The sequence below is a fragment of the Telopea speciosissima genome, chromosome 1 (assembly GCF_018873765.1).
Source record: "Telopea speciosissima isolate NSW1024214 ecotype Mountain lineage chromosome 1, Tspe_v1, whole genome shotgun sequence".
Lineage (NCBI taxonomy): Eukaryota > Viridiplantae > Streptophyta > Magnoliopsida > Proteales > Proteaceae > Telopea > Telopea speciosissima.
Genome location: NC_057916.1, coordinates 40,809,342 through 40,821,752, shown reverse-complemented (window position 1 = coordinate 40,821,752; position 12,411 = coordinate 40,809,342). Strand labels below are relative to the sequence as shown.

General features: G+C 40.8%; 1 protein-coding gene across 1 annotated transcript; it reads right to left on the bottom strand.

Annotated features, from left to right (window-relative positions):
* Window positions 1-2,384: 2,384 nt before the first annotated feature.
* Window positions 2,385-10,083, bottom strand: LOC122649550 (uncharacterized mitochondrial protein AtMg00810-like). The gene is made up of 4 exons (XM_043842749.1): window positions 10,035-10,083; window positions 6,661-6,992; window positions 6,319-6,538; window positions 2,385-2,728 (listed from the first exon to the last, which is right to left on the bottom strand). Exons 1-4 carry the CDS (start codon window positions 10,081-10,083, stop codon window positions 2,385-2,387), a joined length of 945 nt encoding a protein of 314 aa, XP_043698684.1.
* Between the last annotated feature and the right edge of the window lie 2,328 nt (window positions 10,084-12,411).

The following is a 12,411-nucleotide window of genomic DNA, read 5'->3' as shown; positions in this document are numbered from 1 at the left end:
GCATTTGGGTCGAAAGAGACAGTGGAAGGTGATGTATTACACTGATAGGAATCGGGTGGGCCTTGACGGAAAGCCAGAAGCTTCGGTGAAGGTGTAGGTTTTTAGAGGATAAAGTGGTGATAAGACGGCGAGTGGAACATCAATATTCATCTCCACACAAGTATCTGGCTTCGCCTCCCCCCAAAAAAAAAATTGGTAAAAATTGCAAACACAACAAACTCCAAATATGTTCCATCCAAACACAATTCGAATCCAACAGCGAGTTGGGCCAACAAAATCAAAGCTTTCTACTCTCGGTGATTGATGATAGAAATTGACTTTGTAATCTTGACTTCACCTTCATAACCATGATATATAAGACTCCTCTACTCCAAAAATCCCCTGGTTACACGATTTTGATAACCATATGAATGTGTAAGCTATTGGTTTATTGACCAGCTTGTCCCGTAACCACTCAAAAGGGAGCTAATATTGCAGGGCTTACTGAGTAAGGTGCATTCAGAGTGGAGTAACGGAGGTAGAGTACCAAGAGAGGTGCTTGATCGAAAACAACTTCAAGCATCAGAACAAGAAGGTGGTCATTGACGCCTATCACTCAGATGATGTGCCCAGCCCTACTAGGTCAGGAGTCCGATACTATAGGGGTTAGAAATCCAGTCTTTCTTGCCAAGAGGGTAGTGGAATCGGTTCGCTCTCCGTACCTGAAAACGATGTTGGCTCCATAGTGGGTAGTGGTAATAAAGGCATCTATATGTATTTGATGTAATTTATAAGTATTAGATAGATTAGGATACCATTAGGAGTACCATAAACACCCTATAAACATATTAAAATAAGGCATACAAATAGGACCTGTTAGGGAAACATGCATTCTATGAGCATTCCAATCCATTAATCTCAGAGATTTAGACCTTACCTGAACGGAGTGGAAACGCAACAGAAAGGATGATCGAAGGTGGCTTGCAGTTACGAGCACAATGCGATCTCTACAGGCTTCTCCACAGAGAACCCCACACCACAAAACCCTAGGCAACGATGGAAACCCTAGGAAAACACAGAACTTGAAAGAGGGAGAGATCTAATCAATTGATGTACTCCTAGGTCATCATGACGTAGGCAACGGTCATCGATCTAACCATATCTAAAAGCGTCCTATTCCTCCGCTCTGCTACACCATTTTACTGTGGAGTTTGGGGAATAGTCAGTTGCCTAGTGATTCATTTTTCCTCACACATCTCTTTAAATTGATTGGACAGATACTCGCGTCCTCGGTCAACGTGTAGAGTTTTTAACCTCTTGCCTTGCTGATTCTCAATCTCTGCTATAAAGCGTTTGAAGCACTCTAGCTTCTCGTAGCGGTGAGCAATCAGATACACATAACCATATCGCGAATAATCATCGATAAAGGTGGGAAAATAGGAAGCACCATGACGTGCCTTCACGTTCATTGGTCCGCAGATGTCTGAATGGACAAGCTCTAGGGTCTGGGTTACCCGTTTAGCCTTTCCAAAAGGCTTTTTATGGGCCTTACTCGCTAAACAGGCCTCACATGTCGGTAGGTTAATTTTAGCGAGTGAGCCAAGAAGGCCTTCTCGAGCTAGCCATCCCATCCTATCTCGACCTATGTTTCCTAGTCTAGCATGCCAAGTAATTGAATCAGGACTAGCATTAGAACCAACTACAAAAGATGAAGAGGAAACAATAGGAATTATCAAATCTAATTTAATAAAACCATTCTCAAGCCTACAATATCCAAAACTACTACCATCCAATCGTATCTCAAAAGAGTCACCATAAAAAATAAATGAATATCCGAAAGTCAATAATGCAGTAACGAAAAGTAGATTATGCTGGATTTCTGGTGCGTATAGCACATCATGAAGTAGCAAGATACGTCTAGTACGCAAGGTGAGCTGGTAGGTACCAACTCCTCGAACTACTTCACTAGTGCCACTCCCCATGTAGATATTTTAGGCACCATCCGGAATCTTTCTATAATCTACGAACCCCCCTTGATCTCACATTATGTGTCTTGTTGCACCTGTATCCACAATCCAATCAGATTGGGTTTGGGCAACCAAAATGTGTGTACATACAAAAGTACAAGGAGAGAGAGGCAGAAATGGTACATGCTTTGCTTTAGTGCAGTCACGAGCGAAGTGCCCCATCTTCTGGCAATTATAGCACTTAACCTTGGTAATATCGTTCTTTCCACCTCGCTTGCCATGTCGGCGCTTGGTGGTCTTACACCCAGTTGGTGCAGCTTTCTGAGCTTGATCCTGATTCCCAGTGTTTCTCTGTCTCTTGTGCTTAGACCCATTTTTGCGCTACCCCGTTTGGGCGACAAGGGCATGTGATTGGATCACCTTTAGGTGCTCTGCCTCTTATTCCACATGAGCGGCAATGTCATTAAATGTTTTGACAGTATCGTTATGTGTCAGAACTATCTTTATCTGCCCCCAGAAATCAAGCAACGTCCTGATGATAGCCTGTACTTGCTGCTCATCGGTAAGGTGTTTCCCAGTATCATCTAATTGTTGGATCATGTCTTTTATGACCCTAAGGTATTCAACCATAGTGTGTTTGGGGTCCTTACGGTACATCTCAAACTTCAAGGTCATGGACCTAAATTTGGTCATGGACCTAAGTTTGGTCATGGATATACCGCCATAGTCGAGCCTTACCAAGTCCCACATGGACTTGGCAGTCTCGCACTTCTCATACTGGCCTATAAGATCATTATGTATCATGCTTAACATAAGAAAGCACGCACTACGATCTCTCTTAAACCAATTGTTGTAAGCCTCTTTTTCTTGACGGTGATGGGCGGTAGTACCAACTTTGGGTGGGGCCATCTCAGTGGTCAGATGTTTAAGATGATCTTGCTCATCCAACAAGAACTTGGCCTTTCTGTGCCACATGTCATAATTGGTGCCATCCAACTTGTTGCCTTGGTTAAGGTTGGCAACAACACTCTTAGAGGCCATCACTACAATGTGTAAGGGAGGACATTTAGTATACATCCATAAACCCAAAAATTATTTAAGAAACCCTAATTAAAATTAATGGTACCCTTCTCCACACGGTGAGACCAAAAACTTCGCTAAGTTGGTAATCAAATCTCACAATGTATGGGTCTGGGGACGTATAACTTTAATTGATTTTGAACAAATGTAGGGGAAAACCCAAGAATCTCCTAACCACAGCGTAATGCGCCATACATTGGGTGCACAAGGGACTCACGCAAGAGACCCAAATTTGGTACTCGAAGTAATATGCCGAGTCAGTACGTGGTTGTGATACGCAGTGCAGTAGCTCCCATTACATGGCTTCTCAAAAAATATTAGAATTACAACCGGCTCTTTGCATTCAAGATCCTACTACAAACTATCGGCGAGCACTGCACTTTGTATCACTTCCAGGTACTAACTCTAACGCACATCTATCCAAATAAGCGCGTCACTTGACAAGTACCAAATCCATCACATGAAGATGTAAAAAATAGCAAAACACATGGTGTGCATGGGATGGGGTGTTTGACAGCGATACCCTAATGGCAGCGTCAAACAGGTCTATACCGCAATGGGGGGAACATATGTTTCTTTATTAACAAAGTGGCCTTGGGTAATCTCCAATACACATGGGAAAAATATGGGATGATTTGGGGCAACACCCTATCTCCCATTTTTCTCCCATGGATCTCACAAAATGATTTCTTCCTAATGGGGGGGTGCACATGACATAAATAAAATGCCTCCCAAAAACGAGAAACCCTATAGGGGAGATCCCCAAAATTTGTTAGGGGCCACAAAAAAAAACATAAACCTAAGATATGCTTCAATAAAGAAACCACATGAATAAGCTATCAAGGACAAACCCCAATGCATGCATAACAAAAATAAAGCATATGCATATAATAAGAACCATACCACATGCATGTAGTTAAAACCATATCAAATGCATTTTGTTAGAACCAAAACCCCCATATTATGCATATAGTTATAACCAAGATACAATCATATATGCAATTGTTTTATAACTAAAATAAAACAAACAAAACAAAATAGGGTTTTTTTTTTATTTCTATTTCTTTCTTTTTCTCTTTCTTCTTCTTCTTTTTCTCTTCTTCTTCCCCTTTTCTGTTTTGGGTCTAACGTGTTGCTGCCTAGGCAGCAGCTTCTTCCTTCTTTCTATTTTCTGTTTTTTTTTTTTTAAAACGTGGACTGTGGCAGGCCTTGCTTGGTGCTGCCAAGCATGGCTGCTGCCCTAGCCTACTGTGCACACGCGGTTGCGGCAGCCAAATGCGGCTTGCCCCTCCCCTTCTTCCCTTCGGTTTCCCTCTCTTGCGCGCACTCGCACACAGCCGCGGTAGCAGCTGCATGCTGCTGCCTCGCTGTGTGTCAAGTGCCATGGCCTCCATGTGATTCATCGAATGGGAAGAAAAGAGATGAAGGGGAAAAAAAAAAAAAAAAGAAAGAAAAAAGAAAGAGATCTGATTGTGCATCTTCAAAAATCTTTTTTTTTTAATCTCTAAAAAAAAAATGCACCATATGCGAACCGCAAACCCTAACGGCTCTGATGCCACTATTAGGGAAACATGCATTCTAAGAGCATTCCAATCCATTAATCTTAGAGGTTTAGACCTCACCTGAACGGAGTGAAAATGCAGCGGAAGGGATTATCGAAGGCGGCTTGCAGTTACGAGCACAACGCTATCTCTACAGGCTTCTCCACAGAGAACTCCACAACACAAAACCCTAGGCAACGATGGAAACCCTAGGAAAACACAGACTTGAAAGAGGGAGAGATCTACTCAATTGATGCACTCCTAGGGTTTATGCCTTATATCTATATATAAGCTAAAACCCTAGGATAGGCCAATCAGAGGAGGGATCGGTCACTTAAGTGACCGCGTCCCTCTCTCTCTCTCTCTCTCTCTCTCTCTCTCTCTCTCTCTCTCTCTCTCATTTTTGGCTCAGCCGGCCTGTCCCATGTGGGCGGACCAGCTGGGCCTTTGGCCCATCACCGATTTACAGGATCAACTACCTTAACAACAACAAGAGGAAGTCTGCCCTCTCCTAGTTCCTGCTTTCAGCAAGGACCTTATGGATAGGTTAACTCGTTAGCTCAGTAGCTCATACTGACTGCCCTTATCCGATTCCCTGATGCAACGAAAACATTTGATGATTCTAAGCAAAAAAAAAAAAAAACAAAAACAAAAAACAAGGGTATTACCAGACCTCGTGTCGCATTAGGTTAGGGAGTTGGGCGATAATAGCTCCTCCGCATCCCAAACCACTCTTAGGTACGCAATACTAAGTAATCCTAGCCAACACCACATTACTGACTAACGATGGATAAACATCTTTCTTAGAGGTACTTAATTGGACCCCCTACCTTTGTATATGGATTTGCAGTCCAGATTTTTCTTTCTAAAACCAGTCATGGTTCCATTGCCTATTTGTCTTTATATTATTATTGTTTGCTAGCCAACCCTTTAATGCTTGCTTTTGGATGCTAGGGCAATGTTAAATTTATGAGTTTCCTGCTTGACATGAATCTCACTATTTAGAAAGAATACAGTTGGAATAGCAACTAACATTTTATTCCTAAAAATAAACTTAGAATTGTCTAAACAAGAGATTTTCTTGGCAAAAATAGTTGTCATTAAATGGTGTTTCCTAAGAATGTGAGTTCAAATGATGATCTTGTCAAGAATTTTATTTTGTGCCACAACATGCCTCTGAATGCTAATTGGATTTAGAAATTAGAACAAGTTGTGGAACCTAGGTTATCTAGCATGTATAGTTCTGTTATCTGATGGGTGCTTAATAACTTGCAATTGTATTCCTTGATTTGATTCTCTCAATTAGAGAGTATATATACACAATACAAGGGAGAGATCCTAGCTAATCTAAACTAGGAAGAGATTACAAAAAGATTACAATCAAATATTGAGTTTACATATACAAGGGATTGTGTTTCACAAGGTAAGATATTGTGATCACATGTGGGTGACTAAGAAAGGAAGGATATTTCTGTCGATATCTCTCATTACACCCCCTCAAGGTGGAGAATCGGTGGGCCGAATCTTCAGCTTGTCCCGCAAGAAAGTGAACCACGTCGAAGCAAGTGGCTTTGTGAGTGTATCTGCGAGCTGATCGTGGGTGGAGATGAACTGGACTTGCAGTTGCCTTTTGGAGACACGATCACGCACAAAGTGGAAATCGATTTCCACGTGCTTGGTACGCACATGAAAGATAGGATTGGCAGACAAATAGGTGGCACCAATATTGTCGCACCACAAGATCGACAGACCAGCCAATGGGTAACCAAGCTCACGCATAAGGGACTCCAACCAGATAAGTTCGGCCGACGCATCAACCAGGGCCTTGTACTCGGCCTCTGTGCTAGAGCGTGCCACAGTTCTTTGATTTCTGGAGGTCCAAGAAATCAGGTTGGGCCCAAGGAAAATAGCAAATCCACCTGTGGACTTGCGGTCTGCACTGTTACCGGCCCAATCAGCATCGGAGAAGGCCTGAAGAGAGTGGATAGGAGAACGCTCAATGAGAAGGCCATGGGATTGTGTACTTCGAAGGTAACGAAGGATCCTTTTAACAAGTTGTCAGTGATCCTCCATTGGAGCGTGCATAAACTGACATGCCCTGTTGACTGAGAAACTGACATCGGGCCGAGTGTCACATATTGTAGAGCTCTAACAACAGACCAATATTTAGTAGGGTCAGACATAAGAGCACCCCCTGAATCAGATGGTTTACCTGTAGTGGCCATAGGTGTCTTGATCGATTTGCAGTCAACCATTCCTGTGCGCTTCAATAAATCACAAATGTACCGAGACTGGGTCAGGACAATTCCACGAGAATTCTTAACCACCTCAATGCCCAGAAAAAAGTATAGAGGGCCAATATCTTTAATTGAAAACTCTCCAGAAAGCTGATGCATAAGGGAATCAATCATGGCAGTGTCACTGGCTGTTATGATAATGTCATCGACATAAATGAGAATATAGCAGGCATGACCACCTGTGTGTCGGATAAACAGGGATGTATCCTCCTTGTTTCAATCCATATAGTGGTTTATGCAATTTGCAGACCGAATCTGGATGAGATGTATCAACAAACCCAGGAGGCTGAGTCATGTAGACTTCCTCAGTTAAGACACCATGCAAAAATGCATTACTTACATCAAGTTATCTAATGGACCAGCCTTGGGACACAGCGATGGAGAGAACCAGACGGATCGTAGTGGGCTTGATGACTGGGCTAAAAGACTCACCATAATCAAGCCCATGCTGCTGATGAAACCCTTTTGCAACCAATCAAGCTTTGTAGCGCTCAAGAGACCTATCGACTTTCCGTTTGATTCGGTATACCCACTTGCAACCAATAATGTTCATATCGGGTGACCTTGGAACAAGGGACCACGTCCCATTCCGAATTAAAGCATTGAATTCCTCCATCATCGCAGCCGGTAATTTATTTTCCTGCAAAAAATAAGTCGGTTCAGTAGCAGCAGTTACTGCATTTAAAGCATGGGGCCTGGACTGTAGGTGCATGGGATGGCGTACAGATTGTTGGGACGGCTGGGTGGCACTCGACTGGGGTATGGTGTTGGGTGGGTAGAGTTCATGTAGGGGACAGGTTTTAAGAGGTGGGGAGTCTTGGAAAGGGCCATCTAGAGGTGGCGTTATAGGTTATGGGCTGGGTACGGTTGGTGTAGGTGCAACCAAGGGTGAACCGATTGTAGGGGTGTTACCCCCCACTGGTGATGGTGGTGCCTGAAATTGCACCGCTGGTAATGGTGTGGGCATAGGAGTTGAAGAAACATGAATAGGGACAGAAGCCCATAGAGAAGAGACAATGGACGTGGAAGGTGGTGGTCCTAAAATAGAGGTGGAGAAAGGAAAAGATTCCTCATCAAATCGAACATGCCATGCAATGACAATGCTTTTTGTGGAAAGATTAAGACAGTGATACCCAAAATGAGAGGGACTGTGGCCTAGGAACACACATGAGGAAGAGCGATAATCTATCTTATGTTGATTAAACGGATGCAAATATGGAAAACAAAGGCAGCCAAAAACCTTAAGAAAGGAATAATCAGGACTATGATGAAAAACCAGTTGGTAAGGAGAAATTCCAAGAGAAACCGATGTAGGCATTCGATTAATCAAGTAAACAGCTGTGTCGAACGCAAAATGCCAGTATGTTTGAGGAACTGACCCATGAGCTAAGAGGGAGAGTCCTATCTCAACAATGTGCCTATGACGTCGTGCAATAGAACCCTGCTGCTCATGAGTATGGGGGCAGAAATACGGTGAGAAATTCCAATTTTTGAAAAATAAGCAGGTAAAGTTCTGTATTCACCACCCCAATCAGTTTGTATTGATTTAATTTTGCGATCAAATAAGCGTTCAACAAGAGCTTGAAATTTAAGAAAAACATCAAACACATCCGATTTACAAACTAAAGGATAAAACCATATAAACTTAGTGTTATCGTCCACAAAAATCACATAAAACCTATGTCCATCAACAAAAATAGTGGGGGGCCCCAAACGTCACTAAAAATAAGATCTAATGGAAATAAACTCTTATGATGCGTAGCAGGCAAAGATAAATGGCTGGCTTTGCCTAACTGACAAGCCTTACAAATATTATTAAACGAGATGATGGAGATGGTAAATTATTTATTTTTAACATAAGACGGAGAAGCTGCTCATGTGGGTGTCCTAGACGACAATGCCAAATATTAAGGGAGCTATAAACGGCATGGTCGGTAGTTCGAGGACCAAACGGCCGAAGCTCGTAGAGACCACCTTTACTCGGTCCGGAAAGAAGGGTTGACTTGGTGACTTGATCCTTCACAAGAAAGTGAGAAGGGTGAAATTCAAAAAACACATTATTATCACAACTGAACTTTTGAACAGAAAGGAGAGATTTAGATATTGACGGAACATGCAAAACATTGTGTAAAGTAAATAAACGAGAAGAGTTGGAAGGCAGAGAAGAAGAACCAATCTGAGTGATGGGTAAACCCTTAACATTACCAACATGCAATTGGTCCTGACCAGTATATTCATCATAAACCGATAGAGAATTTAGATCAGGCTTGACGTGATGGCTAGCACCAATGTCAGGGTACCAAGGAAGAGGGGAGGGCGGTGATGGGTTAGGTAATAGTGGTGGGTTGGGGTGATGGTAGGGCAACGGTTGCGCTGCATAGGCCGTGTGTGTGAGATAGGTATAGTTGGCAGTAGGTATAGATGGGTAAGAAAGTTGATTGGTAGGAGCAAATGCAGGTTGTTGACGATAATAACACCGATCTGTTGAGTGATTAGTTAGTCGACAAATAGAACACCAAAAATGACCATGTTGGAACTTTGGAAACCTCAACCACAACCACCACAGCCCCTGCCTCCCCTACCACCATGACCACCACGTTAAGGGGATGGTGAGCCTTGAGGGCCAGGAGAGGAGCGTTGCACAGTGTTTGCAGATGGAGAGGATCCGCTGGATGTAGAGTCGGTCATTGTAACTTTGTTGAGAGAGGTGCCATGGAGGAACTCATGGCTTAACAACATTGCATGAAGGTCATCATATGATATTGGATCAGTCCTTGTCAATAGAGATGAGACCATAGCCTGAAACTCACATGTGGATATCTATTATCACATGTGGGTGACTAAGAAAGGAAGGATATTTCTGTCGATATCTCTCAATAGTGCTCCAATGATGAGGATATGACTCATGCACTTTACCACCTGTAATTGATGTTCTTATAGAAACATAAATAAAAGCAATATTGCACAACTAATGATTCCTTTTCTTTCTTTTATCCTTGGGTGTTCTGGAAATCTTGTCGTAGGTCTAGTTTCAATAGCATATCTTGTCATGGGCTGAAACCTCAAACTAAGGAGGTTTCTGGTTTTAATTTTTAGAATCATAACCCATTGTTACCTTTTTTTATTGACAAATTGTGTGGCTCTCATTTCCTTTTCCAATGGTTACATACCCGAGAATGAGGAAACAAAAGCTTTTCTGGGTCTTTGCAGCTGCTCCATTGTCATCTATTTTCTTCATTAGATAGCATGTTGTTACTCCCATCCCCATAGTAAGAACACTCATTTTATTACTCGTAAGAGAAAGATTCTCTCAGAGAAATATATTGTATCCATTTGATCTTTCTTTTCTTGATCTTGCTATCTTGTAGATTGGGAATTTACAAGGTTTGAACACACCTTCAAAAAACTTGCTCTCCTTTCATGGACTAAAGCTTGCACTTTCTATTAAAGCAGGGATTATAACTGGAATTTTCTTTCACTAGGAGTTTTATAAAGAAAACAGCAGTCGTTTGAATTGGAGCTCTGATGAAGATATTGCTCTTCTGAATGCTCTGAAGGCCTTTCCAAGAGATGTTGTCATTAGATGGAAAAAGATTGCTGCAGCAGTTCCAAGTAAATCTAAGGTTTCTTGTATTTAAAAAGGTCATTGACTTGAAAAGGGATTTCTACATCTCATAAGCTAATGCATTATTCAAACAAGGCCTTAAAAGAAATTGGGTAATTCGCTCACAATTTCCTTTTTTTTTTTTTTTTTGTACAATTATAATGAGGTGAGTGTTGTATGTCAGACATCTACGTGATTAAGATATTTATTTAGTGATCCTACTTTTCTTCTCTTTCCTTTTGCACTGGTTGTCGAATACTTGTGGGCCTACATTATGATTTCAAGTTATTGACAGTGTTCTTGTGTCTCGGAAGAGGAAACAGTTTTGGGTATAATTGTTCTACACCTTGTTCATTTCAAATGTTGAAGAGAAACACATTACACTTTTTTCTTGAGAATTTTGTAATATTATTGATTTTGCATTATGATTGATTTCAAATTTAAGCAACAGACTTCCTTTCTGAACTGTTGTTGGACTTCTCTCTCCAAATGTTTATACTTCCATGCTTTAAGACAACAAATATGATATGAAAGAAATGAGTCCGTTATCCTCAAGGAACATATAGAGTTTCTTCTTTGCAATTGTAACAATTCCGCATTTCGTGCTTCTATCTTATGGTTATTTATTCTTATTTAACTGCAAAAGAAGAACTTCCTGAAGTAGAAAAAAACACTTGAGATTTATTAGTACCGAAATATTCATAATTATAAGACAATATTGTTGATCTCAAGATGTAATCTCCTTAAACACTCTCCATGAACTCCCCTCCCATCTCTTATCTACTCATTCTCCAAAGGTCATTCCATGCTCTCTCTCTCTCTCTCTCTCTCGCTCTCTCTCTGTGCGATCTCCTTCTCCCAAGTAATTTCTCTCTTCCAAAAACTCTCCCCCTCCCCAAACATATGGGCACACATGCAAATGCACTTGGATGTTTACTAGTTTTAATATGTAAGTGAGTTATTCTTCTAATCTTCCTTAAAAATTCAACTAAAAATAGTTGTAGATCATCTAATACACTAGTTTTCTTCTAATCTTCCTTAAAAATTCAACTAAAAATAGTTGTAGATTATCTAATACACTAGTTAAGTACCCTGATTAGGGTTTCAGTCCGATCAGGTGTTTTTCTAGGTATACTTATAAATATGCTTGTGGATAAGACGTTTATACATTTATAATTACATCTACATGTATTTGTATTCATCGCAATCTCAAATGTTCATGTATGTAACTAGATTTTGGTCACATTTGGGGCACGTCGATAGTAAGGCTATGACTATTGTTTTTAGCATCCTTGCATCATTCCTTGCATTCATCACAACCTTTGTAAACTCATGAGTGTAACTTGACTACGGTCACAACTAGGGTATGTTCAAGAGTGGAAGACGACGACTATTTCTGCATAAGCTCTATATATCCTCCCCAGTATATGGACTAATGATCCAATCTGGTCCTCTCCGGATCGTTAGTTTAAATATGAGTCCAGCATTTTTTAGGGGATTAATAATAAAGTTTTCAATGAGAGATTAAAATTTAATGAGGAGATACTACTTTTCAAAAATAAAAAATCTCTTTTACACAAGATAAGTGGAAATAAAAGTTGGTATGGAATCAAAATTAAATGACCATTGCAGAATAGACTAATGGAACCTCAATATAAATAGAGGAGCATGGAATACATCAAACAGAGAAAGCATGTGATTGGAAGAGGACTATTAATTTGCCATACTTTAAATTATGGAGTTTATCTATAATGTGCAATAGCAATGATAAATACATCTAGGGTAAAGTAAGACTCAACTTGACAGACAAGAGTTTTACATGGTAAGGCTCATTTCAAACAATAATATAAACAATTAGTGTAAATATATTTAGAAAAATGTTTGGGTAATCAAACATTTTCACTCTTAGTTATCCAATGATTGCATTGCTTCAAGGCTTCAAT